This window comes from Gymnoscopelus microlampas (genome assembly GCF_963454915.1).
Source record: "Gymnoscopelus microlampas genome assembly, chromosome: 10".
Classification (NCBI taxonomy): domain Eukaryota; kingdom Metazoa; phylum Chordata; class Actinopteri; order Myctophiformes; family Myctophidae; genus Gymnoscopelus; species Gymnoscopelus microlampas.
In genome coordinates, this window is record NC_139947.1 from 29,208,424 (window position 1) to 29,224,074 (window position 15,651).

Below are 15,651 nucleotides of genomic sequence, written 5' to 3' on the forward strand. Positions count from 1 at the left end.
GATGGAATATGAAATATCGGACATATCCGTCTTGATCACATGACTATAGAGATACTGTGTACCGGTTTGCGTGATATTTGGATAAAATCTGTAGGAGTAATATCCAAAAATGTGTTTTGCACAAATCGGCCTCCTGGTGGCGCTATAACAGGCCCATGTGAAAAATTTGGGGCAGAGGTTCTGCTGTGGCATCGAGGGAGTGTGTGTGTGCAGTTTCACAACGACCAGGGCAACGGTGGCGGAGATTAGCTGTTAACAGACAGAAGGACGGACACACACACACACACACACACGGACGGACGGACGGACGGAGGGTAAAACATACTCTCTCGCCATGCCTTCGGCCTGGCGGAGACAATAATGAGGAAGAAAATTGGAAGAAAAAAGGAGAGACAAAGGACAGAGAAGGAGATAAAAGAGGGAGAACAAGGCTGATGCCAGATACGTTTTGCCCTGCAGTGACACCAAGGGGTGAGACAGAAAACTGTAACATTTTCCAGACATTCAACAAATAATTTGCCGAATTTTGTAAAAGGTAAAAAAAGCACATTCATTTCATTTAGCACATTAAACACAACAAGCATAGTATGTATGTAAACACATAAATCAATCCCTCCCTCACACATAAAGTAAACTAGCCTATTTAAAAGAACTCCCAGAATATTTTTTTTCCATGTGCTGTTGGGAGTGAGGGCAGGGACGTTTTTCTTGCCTCATGAAAATAAAATAAAAAACACACACACAGGATACAGCAATGCCACACAATTCAGAGAGAGTAGGTCCATATAGCACTACATTCCCTTTTGCGAAGGGAATGTATTTACATGAAACGGGGAGCAATAAATGATCAGTCAATTGATCACATCGCAGCAGTACGTTGAAGGATGAATCCATGCAGTCATCTTCAGATATACTTATATCGCCGCTCACAAGTTGTACATGTCACATTATGACATTATTCATCAATTTATTGCAATGAACAAGTTGTTACAATCTCTAAAAGCCCCCAACTTTGGAACCGATGTGGATATTAATACAAGCGTTACTGTCAATGACACATAAACGATCACGTCTTTGGCATATTGTAATTGTTACTGTTAGCACACCAACATTCCGCTGCTTGTACCTGTATGAGTGAGTGAAAAACAAACAAACAACATTACCCAGTAGAGAACATCAGTCCAGCCCTCCATGGTGATGCACTGAAACACGGTGAGCATGGCGAACAGGAAGTTGTCGAAGTTGGTGATGCCATTGTTGGGGCCGTGCCAGCCCTCCCGGCACATGGTGCCGTTGGTCAGACATTGGCGACCGTGACCAGACACGGCGCACGGTATGGGCTCCTCATCCGCCAGGACACCTGGAGATGGAGAGAGGGAGGGAGAGAAAAAGGGAGGCAGAGAAAGAGGGAGGGAGAGAATGAGAGAGTGTACAGTGTACTGTTTATGATTCTTCAGCTTGATGTACTGCACTCACGGTTTCTCTTTTTAAATACATGTTTGGTGATGCTGTCCTTTGTTTTAACAAGATTCTTTCCTCACAATAAGACATACTGTGTACTGATAATAGGCGAACATTCAGTGAAAATAGGCAAATATTAGGCATTTTGGCAACAATAGGCGCACATCTGGTGAATATATATCTTCAAGCTTACAACCCTTCTTCTTTTCTTATATTTGGTCCCTGGCACAACATATTTTGAAATGGGGGTCTGCGGACTTACAGATATCGGTTTGATGGGGCCTTGGCTTGAAAATGTTTTTATAGATATCTGATTTCATATTGTGAATTAAACACTGATATATTAAGGTTTGATGAAGAGTTAATTCTGCTCTGTTTATATGTGTTGCTAAGCAACTCGCAAATAGAAAATAACAGACGGCTCTCACCAATAATAGACTATCTAAACATGCAAGTATGTAAAAACAGACAGACAGACAGACAGACACACACACTCCACTATAAGGAAAGAACACATTCACACATACAGTACATAACACAACGCAGAAAAAACAGCCTCACACAGCCTCACACACACCTTTTCTGTAAAGCCCAGAGAACACAATACACAACACATTCATAAACCAACATGCATATGTTTACATTTATAAAATCCTCTTGATATCAGCATTTAAACGACTTAATGTAAACCTTCATTTAAAGCTTGCACATCAACCCCACACACAGACACACACGCATACATACACGCACACTAAACACACACACAAAGGGACCACAAAAGCCTCATATAATCCTTCAACTCTTGCTACTGCATGATGCTGGCATGAAACCCACTCCTGTTAAATACAAACAGACACACACACACACACACACACACACACACACACACACACACACACACACACACACACACACACACACAGGCTAAGTGCCATTCTCAGGGCAAACACAGCTAAAGCGAGCGAGGGATTACACTGACTTTATCATGACCTCTGCATTCAACACTTGCCCTCAACATATCTATATACAATTGGAAAACTTGCGCATGCGCGACCTGGTGTGCCTCGGTAGGTTACAGTTAGGTCTTTGGTCAAAGTTGCATCGGCAGAACTGCCAAGTGGGCGCTCTCTGTCTATACACAGATAGACAGAGAGTAAAAAACAGAGGGTGCGTTCGGATATATAGCACTGAGCGTACTGGCCAATACAAACCAATACGTGAGTGAGCTCCCGGTGCGCATTTCTGAACGCACCCAAGAGATAGACAGGCAGGGAGCAAGAGAGAAAGACAGAAGTATATGAGAGACAAATGGAGAGAGAGAGAGAGAGAGAAAGAGAGAGAGAGAGAGAGAGAGAGAGAGAAGGGAGACAAATGTATGAATACATGAACACTGCTATCCTCTCTAATCAAGCCACACAGTTTCTCCCATCAGTCAAACAAGAGATTATTATACATGAGCATTCTTTTGTGTGTGTGTGTGTGTGTGTGTGTGTGTGTGTGTGTGTGTGTGTGTGTGTGTGTGTGTGTGTGTGTGTGTGTGTGTGTGTGTGTGTGTGTGTGTGTGTGTGTGTGTGTGTGTGTGTGTGTGTGTGTGTGTGTGTGTGTGTGCGCGTGTGTGTGTGCGCGTGTGTGTATGCACTTGCACGCACACAAGTGCACTTGCGTGCGTGCATGCATGGTAGTAATGGTTGACATTTGAAGTCATTAATCCATTCATTGTGTTTGTCCATGCATCCATTTATGTACATCCATCCTTATTCCAGGGGACTGGCACCATGTTGCTTAATTATAAGAAGGTTATCCATCCTCCCTCCCTCCATCCTTCTTGAGGGTTCATGTTACATATACGACAGTGGCGTAAAGGTCAGGCATGTTTACATAATATCTAGATATTAGTCATTCAATCACAGACTTAATGCCACCATCTGCTGCTCTGTCCTGCTCTGCTCTCTGCTCACTGCGTCCATTCACATTCATCATCCATGTCACCCCATTCATTTTCATAGAGTTCATAGAGTTCATCCTGCATGAGACCAAATTTCTACCTTTTATGCAAAGGCAATCCCCATTTGACCAGGGATAGTGCGATTATGAGCTTCAGGCAGTACTACTTGTAAACCAGTATGTGTCATACCTGACACCAGGGATGGTTAAAATGTTTCAATGTAAGATAAGGGACAGCCACCACTGATGTGCTAATCATATTATATGTTCACCCCAGAATACTGTAGGTACACTAGGGTTCATGTGGTTAACTACACAATGCAATTGTTACTAAACTAAACTAAAAGCTAATACCCACAGGGACCCCCAGCTGGCATATGATCAAATCCCACCAATGCCTTCCTCCTGTACATCCTCCAGCACTCCCTTCAGCAGGATCCTACCTGTGGCAAAGATGTAACAGGTGGCGTGCATCTTGCCGATGAAGAGCTCCAGGCCGATGATGGCATAGATGATGATGACGAAGAGAACCAGCAAGGCGATGTGCAGCAGAGGAACCATGGCTTTGATGATGGAGTTTAGGACCACCTGGAGACCTGGAGAGAGAGAACTGAACTGAATGCCAAGGACCTCAATGATAACAAGACCGCAAGGACTTTTTTGGACGGACCTTAGTATTATAAATGTAATTGTGATGTTTAAATTTTTTTGTACGCACTACATACTGTACAGTATATGCACACGTGTAGTTCCATGAAAAGTTTCATACCAGCTATAAAACTAGAAATACACTGTGAGTGCACACAAAGACCAACATGCATGGCTGCATGCACAGTATGTGTATAGCACACAAAATGTGCATACACATTGTACACACTGCCATCCAGAGGTTCTGTTGCCGATTATTACATACACAGAGTTAAGATAAAAATAAAAGGTAACACAAATAAATAAAAGCAAAATGGTGAGATGAGTCCTTGGTACTTTATTGTTTGAAAACACTAACAAGGTTTCCATTTGCCACTTTTGAGGCAATTGGCTTAATGAAAGATTCAAGGTGGCAAAAAATGTTTAGTTCTGGACATTTTTCAGGTTGTCATAGTAATTGTGGAAGTCTCAAGGACGGGAACTATGTCTTTCAGCCGAGACCACTCTGCACTGCAGTAGGTAGTATATTCGTTTCTATCCTTGTCAAAAGAACTGAGGTTCAGCCACTTTGTTTATTTATACATCTGTACAAACACAAACTGATGCCTGTGTTTTCAAAATCATATTCTGAATACCACTCGATGTGTCACTCGATTGCGTACTGCCACTTAAAAATCTAATGATGTCGATCTCAGGATCCACATGGGAACAGCATGCCTCCAATGTGGATCTCAGACTTCATGTGGGCGGCCTGTCATGTCAGCTGCTATGACGTATGACTCCAAATTTGGACACATTATGTGAAGAAAAAATTGCAGAGGCACTTCTGTGGCCTACTGGCAGTGTGCACAAGAAATGTGGTTGGCCGGTCGAGCAGATTGTTGTGTTCGGATTAGCTCAGAACACAGACAGACAGGCCCTCTTATATACGTACCAAGATCCTACTGTAGAAAAATGATTACTTTGAAAATCAGGTGATTATGTGATTACCAAAAAGAGTGATTTCTTGTGGCAATTATTACTCTCCGCAGGAGAGTTTTGTTTTCACCTTCTAAATATGACACACCGATTGGTGAAGCCTCACGTGACACGTGACAATACGGTGAAAAATTGTATAAATACACTTATACAGACAGGACGGATAGGACACTTATACAGACAGGACGGATAGGACACTTATACAGACAGGGCGGATAGAACACTTACACAGACAGGACGGATAGGACACTTACATAGACAGGAGGGATATGACACTTACACAGACAGGACGGATAGGACACTTACACAGACAGGACGGATAGGACACTTACAGTATACAGACAGGACGGATAGGACACTTATACAGACAGGAGGGATAGGACACTTACACAGACAGGAGGGATAGGACACTTACATAGACAGGACGGATAGGACACTTATACAGACAAGACGGATAGGACACTTATACAGACGGATAGGACACTTATACAGACAGGACGGATCGGACACTTATACAGACAGGATGGATAGGACAGTTAGAACATAAGAATTAGAACATTCCCAACATTCCCAACACAAGTCTGGTAAGAGTGAGGTAAGACAGGAACAATCACGAAATGGTTGAGAAATGGCGGATACTGTAACAATTGGATAGGACACTTACACAGACAGGACGGATAGGACACTTACACAGACAGGACGGATAGGACACTTACATAGACAGGACGGATAGGACACTTATACAGACAGGAGGGAGAGGACACTTATACAGATAGAACATTCCCAACATTCCCAACAGCGGAGAGTTGTGCTCCGAGGAGCACTTTTTCTAGTTATTATTATTATTATTATTTTGTAGCACTCACTGGGCACTCCTGACACAAGGCGAAGTGGTCGCAGCACACGGAAGGCTCGCAGGGCTTTGACGTCAAAACCTCCTGGTTTACCTCCCAACTGACCCGAGTCAGCGGGTTTGGTTACCAACTCCAGCACCACACTGAACAATCTGAAGACAGGGAGAGAGAAAGAGAACGAGCAAACAAGAGAGGTGGAGAGAGAGAAAGAGCAAGGGAGAGAGGGAGATCACTGATATGAAAGAATGCTAGAAAAGGGGAGACAACCTAGCCTGGTAAACCCTCCCTCCAGAAATCTCATTTCCATTTGATTTCTGGAGTGAGTCTGGCCTGATCCGCCTTTCTGCAATATTGGCTCTGTACGCCAAAGGGACGAGCCTATCAGCGTCGTCGCTCATCGTTCTGAGATTGACAGCGACAGTTGGCCAATCAGGTGGCGAGTTCGAGTGAGCCCGAATGAAGCCGAGTGCAGCCTGAGTGCCTCCGACAAAAGACGAACGGCAGCCATTGTTGTTGTCCGAGTGCCTTCACTTCTTACTTTAGTTTTTAAAACGGTCTCAAACTTCTTTTTTGAGGCACGGAATTTACTATTAAGATATCGTTTGGATAGAATTTAGTTGTTTAACTTCATATATGTGGTCAATTAATCATGACAGAGCCTATTTAAAAATATAAATTTAGAGAACCGGCAGGGGCGGGGAGTGACACGCATGTATCCCAATAAGGCAACCTATTTTGGGCATGGCCGTCTCAAAAGTCCCGTTGCGTCACATAGTCTGGAGGTGGTAAAAATGAACTGCTGATTGGCTGAAGGGGAAAAACGATCATTGGTTGAAGGGGTTGTCAGTCAACGGTATTACTCCCGCCCAACTCCAGCCCACAGCCAATATTGCAGAAAGGCGGATCAGGCCAGACTCACTCCAGAAATCAAATGGAAATTAGATTTCTGGAGGGAGGGTTTACCAGGCTAGAGACAACCTATTCTTCTCAAATTGTCTGTGATATACAATAAGATAAAATAAATATATGTATTTATACGGTATAATACATTTTATATTTTGTACTACAACTCCTGCTCACCATAAGTACTAGAGCACCACAGCTAGGCAACTTCACCTCAGTGGTTTTCCATCGTGAATCAAAAAGTTCAATAAGGAAGATCTTTTCTGTCATGCTTTCATTCAGCTTTCTTTTCTCTTTATGGGGAATTCCACTGCACTACAGTACAAGCTAACAAGTGTGTGTGCATGCATGTGCGTGCGTTTGTGCGTGCGTGCGCATATGTGTAACCTGCACACTTACCCCACCACGACGATAACAAAGTCGAGCATGTTCCAACCGTTTCTGACGTAGGAGTTTTGGTGCATCACCAGGCCATAGGCAATGATCTTCATAAATGTCTCTATGGTGAAAATGATCAGAAAGGCATATTCTACTGTCTCCTGCAGAAATGGACAGGACAGACAGAGAGAAAGAGGGAGGAAAGAACGAAGGAAGGAAGGTTTAGCCAAGTTCAATAATCTTATCTAAAATCAACGATTTACATATCATAATTCGTGCAGGTTATCTACAGTCATTATCAATGACCATGAACTGAAAAAGGATGATACAGGGAGACAATTTATGGCTTTCTGTTTACTACCATTTTCAGATACGAGCGATTTTATGTTTATTTATCGATATGGACATCGCAGCAGCATAAGATTTGTAACATCACTGTGTGTACTACGATGAAACCAGGCACTGTGTTTGTAGCAAGACATTAATTTACAACTCCTGTCTACAGGAGTTTTCTTTTCTTTTCTTTACAAATACAAAAAAGAAAACACATCCACAAATACATCCATAAAAGACATCCACAGATACCACATATCACATCCACAAAGATACCACCACAAATACATGTAGTGTTGGCAGCATCCTGGTGGCTCAGATATTTCAGGTAGGTGTATGAGCAGACATCTGGGTTCCATTCAAAATCGGTTCTATCTACATTCAGATATTCCTCATTGCAGCGATCAATAAAATGCCAGAATAATCGAAAGGTCAAAAAGTGCTGGTCAATTGCACTTGTCTGCATTTGTGTGAAGAGTTTGTAAAAGTGTGCCTTTCTATGTACAGTAGAGTGTAGAATTAATTAATTTTGTAACGTTTTAATGTTTCACTGCATGCATAGAATCTGTTAAAGAATGGGGGATCTATGTATGAAATAAAGGATACAAGTCTCAATTTGAATTTCATTTCATCTCATGGATGAAAAAGACAACAACACCACAAAGTGAGATCAGAACTCTGCAATCACATGTCCTGTTACATCATCACATTGTTTCCAGGGAAACGCTGAATGCAGTCCAGTCTTTAATGTTGTTAGAGAGAAATGATCTCAAGAGTTGGCAATGGCAACTCTCCATCATGGTTCCTTTTCATCGTCTCTTTTTCATCCATCTATGTCACTCTATCAGCCCTTTTTCCCCTCTGTTTTTCAGCACTGCTGTTATTGCCTATAATGTCCATCCATCTATCTGGATAGCTGTCTTTTATAACTGTATTGAGAATACTAGGTGCATACTGTATTGTGAATACTAGGTGTATACTGTAGAGTGAATACTATGTTTATACTGTAGAGTGAATACTAGGTGTATACTGTAGAGTGAATACTATGTTTATACTGTAGAATGAATACTAGGTGTATACTGTATTGTGAATACTAGGTGTATACTGTAGAGTGAATACTATGTTTATACTGTAGAATGAATACTAGGTGCATACTGTATTGTGAATACTAGGTGTATACTGTAGAGTGAATACTATGTTTATACTGTAGAGTGAATACTAGGTGTATACTGTAGAGTGAATACTATGTTTATACTGTAGAATGAATACTAGGTGTATACTGTAGTGTGAATACTAGGTGTATCCTGTAGAGTGAATACTATGTTTATACTGTAGAGTGAATACTAGGTGTATACTGTAGTGTGAATACTAGGTGTATCCTGTAGAGTGAATACTATGTTTATACTGTAGAGTGAATACTAGGTGTATACTGTAGAGTGAATACTATGTTTATACTGTAGAGTGAATACTAGGTGTATACTGTAGAGTGAATACTAGGTGTATACTGTAGACTCAGAGTGAATACTAGGTGTATACTAGGGTTGTCCGATATTGGCTTTTTTACCGATAACCGATATACCGATATTGTCCAACTCTTAATTACCGATACCGATATCAACCGATACCGATATATGCGGGGATTATTGTGATTAGGGTAAGCTCAAATTTCATATCACACACACCATATACAGTAAGAACTCCTGTAACTTATTTATAAAGCAAAAAAAAAAAAAAAAAAAAAAATTTTTTTTTTTTTTTTTTCAAAAACCGATACCGATATTTTCCCGATATCAATTTTTATGCTAATATCGGCCGATAATATCGGGAGGCCGATAATATCGGACATCCCTAGTGTATACTGTAGTGTGAATAGCTACTGTATTGTGAACGTTGGTTCAATGTTGGTATTGGTTGGCAGTGTTAGCAGTGGAATTCTAACACTGAACCACCATCATACCAACGTATAATAGGCTATTACAACTATACATACCCAACTGACAGTACTTTTAAAATTCAAAATCTGATGCGACAGATTAGCTTCCACGCCTCTGCCCTATTACATTCAGCGCACATCATGTCACATGACATTACATGATAGCTGTTGAATCCTTATTAGCATAGCTGTAGGGGGTTCCTCATCATACCGTAGCACATACGATTATATATGAGGTGACGTGGACGTACAGTATAGGACTAATTTGGGTGAAATGAAAGAAATTAATTGAGTAGATGAGTAGATACTTCCCTGGTACTACCCTGTTAAAACAACGTCATGTTACGTTTTAGGATGGCATGACCTCTGATATAATTAAACAATACTTCTGAAATAAGTATTAAATGTGTATTAAAGTATTAAAGTATTAAATGCTTTTCTATAAAAATGGTACTCTGTACTTGCCATACCCACTGGTTACGGTATGGCAATTCCTGACTGGTAATTCTCTTAGCTTGAATGATTTAGTCAAAAATGTAGGCTAGAATGCGAAATAATGGAATGACCGTAATACAGGCATCAGAACCACTATGCAAAACTGTGAGAGAGAGAATCCTGTAACTCTACAACGATCATTCAACAGAGAAGTGCCAGACAGTGAAAGACAGTGGAGCTCAGAATAGAGACAGACTATTTTCTCTCCATCAACAATAGGGCATATTTATAAAGGAGTGGAGGTATAGGAGAGGGAACATCTCCAGTTTCTGCAAACACTTGAAGTGCCAATACCATAGTAGGTTTTTCTGTTAAAATATTTATATTGTTTCACACATGGAAAACATATAGAACAAACAATTTGACCCACTCTTTTACCCCTGAAAACGTGATGTGATGTGCCAATAAAATTGAAGTTGAAGACAAATATTTCACACAATAAAAAACATGTATTAAACTAACCAACTGTATGCACAGTTAAGAAGGAATGCAATGACAAGGAATTAAACACAAGCCAGGTTCAGATATATGCCGTCAGGGATAGCTTTGTGTTTGTGTCTACGTAGTATGTCAATCAATGGAATCACCAGGAATTGACATAGGTTCATGTCACTGACCAGTCGTCTAGAGCTAAACAGGAAGTCGAGCAGCTTAATTGATTCTCTCCGGTGATGTTTGCGGAACTGTGCTCCGCCTCGTTCCTGAGTGATAATCATGGTAAAGCACACCCTCTCGTGTAATATTGCTTAATTCTAAGCTGCGGTAAATTAATGGCTAAGCCTGGCTGACTAATGGTCTTCTCCCTACAGTTACGGCACACACACACACACACACACACACACACACACACACACACACACACACACACACACACACACACACACACACACACACACACACACACACACACACACACACACACACACACACACACACACACACACACACACGCACACAATACACATGTTGACTTAATATCCATCGCATGAGTTGTTACCTTTCAAGGAATAACAAAGCTTATCTAATCTATAAACCCTCAATTGCACTGATTGCCATTATCTATGTAAGCCAATAATGAGGTCTGATTAATCAAATGGAACCACATCCTATTCAAAACTGAGTAAATTGGACAACAACCATCAATCCATGTTGTAAACTAATGTTATTGCTGTCCATTGGCCTGGGATCAGTTCCTACCAGGGCTTCTCCTATTTTGACTCCATCACAACTTGTCTGAATAAAGAAAATAATGATGGTAGACAAACTGCTTCCCTTTTTAAACCAAATCAATTCCAGAATAGCCTCATATGAAGAAACCATCCCCCCCCCCACCACTGTATTGGGGGACACCCCGTCCCCCTGAAAGTCAAGTCAATTTGATTTTAGGCCAACAGTGCCAAATAAACAGAAGTATTCAAACAGTGATATATTCATAACTGAAACAGATTATGAGGAGTCCGATGACAACATTCACATCCATCTTACATCATAATCAGGGAATGGGGAAACCATGAGTATGACAGCATGTGTTACACTATCAAATCATTATCTATCATTTAATGATAGAAAAGCAATTTGGATGGTGCTGATTTTAACTACAGTGTGCAATATGCAGTGTAACCCATCTACATGAGAGAAAGCAGTGAGTGCAGTTTGAATGGATTCAAATGATCAGATTCAATAACACTCATCTACAGTATAGTATGACTTAAAGTACCAAAGGGCTCATTATTATTTCGAGTTTTCAAAATGTATACAAATCTTTTGAAAGTAGCAGATCTACAAGCTCACAATGCGTTGCATTGCAACGCATTGTGAGCTTGTAGTTCGGCTATTTTCAATATATATATAGGAATATAGGAAGGAAGTGGTTAATGTATGTTTTTGAATAATAATCAAAATCTGCAAATATTGTACTTTTACTCCACTACAATTATATGAAAACTTTAGTTACTAGTTATTGTCTCCGCCAGGCCGAAAGGCATGGCGAGAGTATGTTTTTCCGTCCGTCCGTCCGTCCGTGCGTGCGTGCGTGCGTGCGTGTGCGTGTGCGTGTGCGTGTGAACAGCTAATCTCCGGCACTGTTGGCCCGGTCGCTCCGAAACTGTGCACACACACTCCCTGGATGCCAATTCAGAACCTCTGCCCCAAATTCTTCACATGGGCCTGTTATAGCGCCACCAGGAGGCCGATTTGTGCAAAACCCATTTAATCCTACAGATTTTATCCAAACGTCATGCAAATCGGTACACAGTATCTCTATAGTCATGTGATCAACACGGATCTGTCCCATTTTCCATATTCCATCCTCATTGGCTAAGGTTGCCTTCCAAAGTTTGCAGGATTGGTCCGTTTCCAACAAAATGCCTCAATTCATGAACGCAGCTTGTCATTTCCGTGAAATTTCACACGCACATTCCCACAAGGCCGAGGAAGAAATGGCACCCTTTTCACATTGGCCTGTTATAGCGCCACCAGCAGGTCTAATTTAGCAAAACACATTTTTGAAACAAAATGCCTCAAATCATGAATGCAGTGTCCGATTGCCGTGAAAGACCTAAGAAGAAATTACACCCTTTTCACATTGGCCTATTATAGTGCCACCAGGAGGCCACAATAACGCACCTGACCTGGCGGAGACCTGTGCTCCGATGAGCACTTTTTCTAGTTTTGTAGATTAAAAGTACAGAAAATTGGAAATACTCCAGTAAAGTAACAATACCTAAACATTTTACTTAAGTGCAGTACTTGAGTAAATGTATTAGAATGAATGGATAGAGAACACGTGGGACATTTGAGAGAGAGAGAGAGAGAGAGAGAGAGAGAGAGAGAGAGAGAGAGAGAGAGAGAGAGAGAGAGAGAGAGAGAGAGAGAGAGAGAGAGAGAGAGAGAGAGAGAGAGAGAGAGAGAGAGAGAGAGAGGACTTTATCATGGACCAGAGTGAGAAAAACAAAAGTGGGGGTGAGAGATAAGACAGCGATGTGGAAAACCCTGGTGACGCGAGGTTAGACAGAGATGGAAAGATAAATAAAGACCCAGAATGTTGTGGGAAGGATGAAGAGGCTGATAAGGGTAACAGTAAAAAGACGAGGCACGCACAAACAAATCCTCTGTGTCAATTTAACTCTTTAAAGTCTCACAGTTAAATCAATGGTGCATGTCACGAGGCAGCCCGTGCCCCATAGATAATCCGTGACACTGCACACACACATAGATTTATTGCAACTGTGTGAAGAAGTAAATTGATTGTTGGTCACCTGTCTCTCCTCTGCAAGTGTTATTTTTAGTGTTATAAAGTTATAATCGTCCCAGGCCTACACTGTACATACTCTGTACAAGACCGCTTGTTGGAGGGTGCTTTTGGAAAAAATAAAACACCAAAAATGGCATTCATGTTGATAAATGGAGAGAAGGGTATTTAGGGATGAGAGAGAAGCAGAAGCTGGTACCACGCAAGTCTGGAACAGTGTGTGTGTGTGTGTGTGTGTGTGTGTGTGTGTGTGTGTGTGTGTGTGTGTGTGTGTGTGTGTGTGTGTGTGTGTGTGTGTGTGTGTGTGTGTCTCTCTCTCTGCTGGAGCTGTAGGGAGAAGACCATAAGTCAGCCAGGCTTAGCCATGAATTCATTGCAGCTTAGAATGGCAGTCATGCACTGACAATACTGTGTTAATCACACGCACGCACACACACACACACACACACACACACACACACGCACACAAGCACAAACACACACACACACACACACACACACACACACACAAGCACAAGCACACACACACACACACACACACACACACACACACACACACACACACACACACACACACACACACACACACACACACACACACACACAGACAATGCATAAATGCCCACTAGGTCCACTTGGTTGCATTAGTTAAACAGTAAGGATTCTAATGTACTAATGAAGTGGCTCACCCTCTAACTGGGTGAGCCACTTCAATGAATTTCTCTTTAATGAGGCAAACTTGATGAAAGCGCAGTCTCTCAGTTGATAAGACCTTTGTAGTATGTGACAATGTTGGTGTTTGTACAGTATGTGTGTGTCAGTCTGTGAATACAATAAGCATGTTTGTAGGTGCGTGAGTGTGTGTCACTGAATTGAATTAACAGAAGGCCTATAGTATACAGTACATACGCAGTTTTACGAAAAATTCTGAGTGTTCTTTTAACTATGTAATATAACAACTTCATAGTAGTAGTAGTAATAATAAATGTAATTTATAATACACTTTACAAATCTTAAAGTGCTACATGGCATAAAAAGTCACAGTGAGCAGTGTGTGTGTGTGTGTGTGTGTGTGTGTGTGGGGGGGGGGGTTTAGAAGGCCAGTGATGGGCCATGTAGTTAATCAGTTCCAATTACGTTGTGTTCCCCTTGAAATAATGTGATTAATAAGAGCCAGGATGGTTGAGGATGTGCAGCCAGTTACAACAGAACGGTGAGAATGAGAAGGAAGCGGAAAAACAACCATTAATTTGTAAAGCCAAACAGATACAGCTTACACAGGAGGTCAGAGTTACATAACATTTGAAGAAACAGGATAACAGAACAGAAGGAAGTTAGATTAAAATGAAGAATACACAACCATGTAACACCACTGTGCTAAGATGTCTAAAGATCTCTCTCTCTCTCTTGAATTACTTTTTTACTTCTCTTATTCTCTCATCTTCTCAATCCATCTCTCTGCCTCTCATTTATTCTTCTCTTTCCTGTTTTATATCTCTCTGTCTCTGATTTCCACAGATCGCTAATCTTTTTAATTAATACAACGTACTGCCAAAGCCGAACATCTCAGACTTCACTAGTAATAAGCTCTAATGTAATCACTTGTTAACTTCAATCGAACTCTAGCAAAAGGCACATCCCACCTATCCAGAAAAAACTGACACCACATCAGCAAAATCAGTGCTCATTTAACTCAAGAGAGAGGGAGCAACAGAGAGAGGGGGGAGACAGAGAGAGAAGTCAATTTTATTTGCATAGCACATTTTAACAACGAGGCAATTCAATGTGCTTTACACTGAACACCAAGCAAAGAAAAAACACAATTATCAATGACAATTCCAGATATGTGGTGCATAAGAACTAAATGTTGTTTCCTCCCCACGTTTATTTTTGGTTTTAGGGACAGAATTCAAGCAGACCTTTCCCAGATGACCTGACAGATCTGGATGGTTCATAAAATCGCACAAGATCAGAAATGTATTTTGGCCCTAAACCATTCAAAGCTTTATAGACCAGCAGTAGGATTTTGAAATCAATTATTTGACACACAGGGAGCCAGTGTAAGGATTTAAGAACTGGAGTGATATGCTCAACTTTCTTGTTATTAGTAAGGACTTGAGCAGCAGCGTTCTGAATCAAATGCAGTCGTCTGATAGATTTTTTAGGGAGACCTGTAAAGACATTGGTACAGCAGCATTGATAGCTCACCAGCTGTACGGCCCTTCCATCCTATTTTCATATTAAGCTCATGATTCTGACTTACGTCTATTTATAGCCATGGATAGCCATAATCCTGACATCAACAGAAGTGGCTAAAAACACAAAGTCCATACAGCCAGAGTTGCTGCTAAAAAGAGAACGTCAAAACTAGAGACCGAATGATTTATCAGCCTATTTTGGCCATTGACTGATATATCTAGCTCCCGTTTGGAGGCGGTTTTCCGCTCCGTCGCGCGACACCGGCAGGTGGGGAG

The 15,651-nt window shown here is 41.3% G+C and overlaps 1 protein-coding gene across 1 annotated transcript in view; it reads right to left on the reverse strand.

Annotated features, from left to right (window-relative positions):
• Positions 1-15,651, reverse strand: part of cacna1db (calcium channel, voltage-dependent, L type, alpha 1D subunit, b) — a gene marked incomplete at its 3' end in the record, with an annotated part of 98,154 nt that overhangs the window by 57,700 nt on the left and 24,803 nt on the right. Inside the window, exons 4-7 of the mRNA XM_084070447.1 lie at positions 7,188-7,327; positions 5,898-6,037; positions 3,849-4,001; positions 1,164-1,360 (exon numbers count right to left, since the gene is read on the reverse strand). Of these exons, the coding sequence (XP_083926573.1) occupies positions 1,164-1,360; positions 3,849-4,001; positions 5,898-6,037; positions 7,188-7,327 (630 nt within the window). The remainder of the gene's footprint in view (positions 1-1,163; positions 1,361-3,848; positions 4,002-5,897; positions 6,038-7,187; positions 7,328-15,651) is intronic.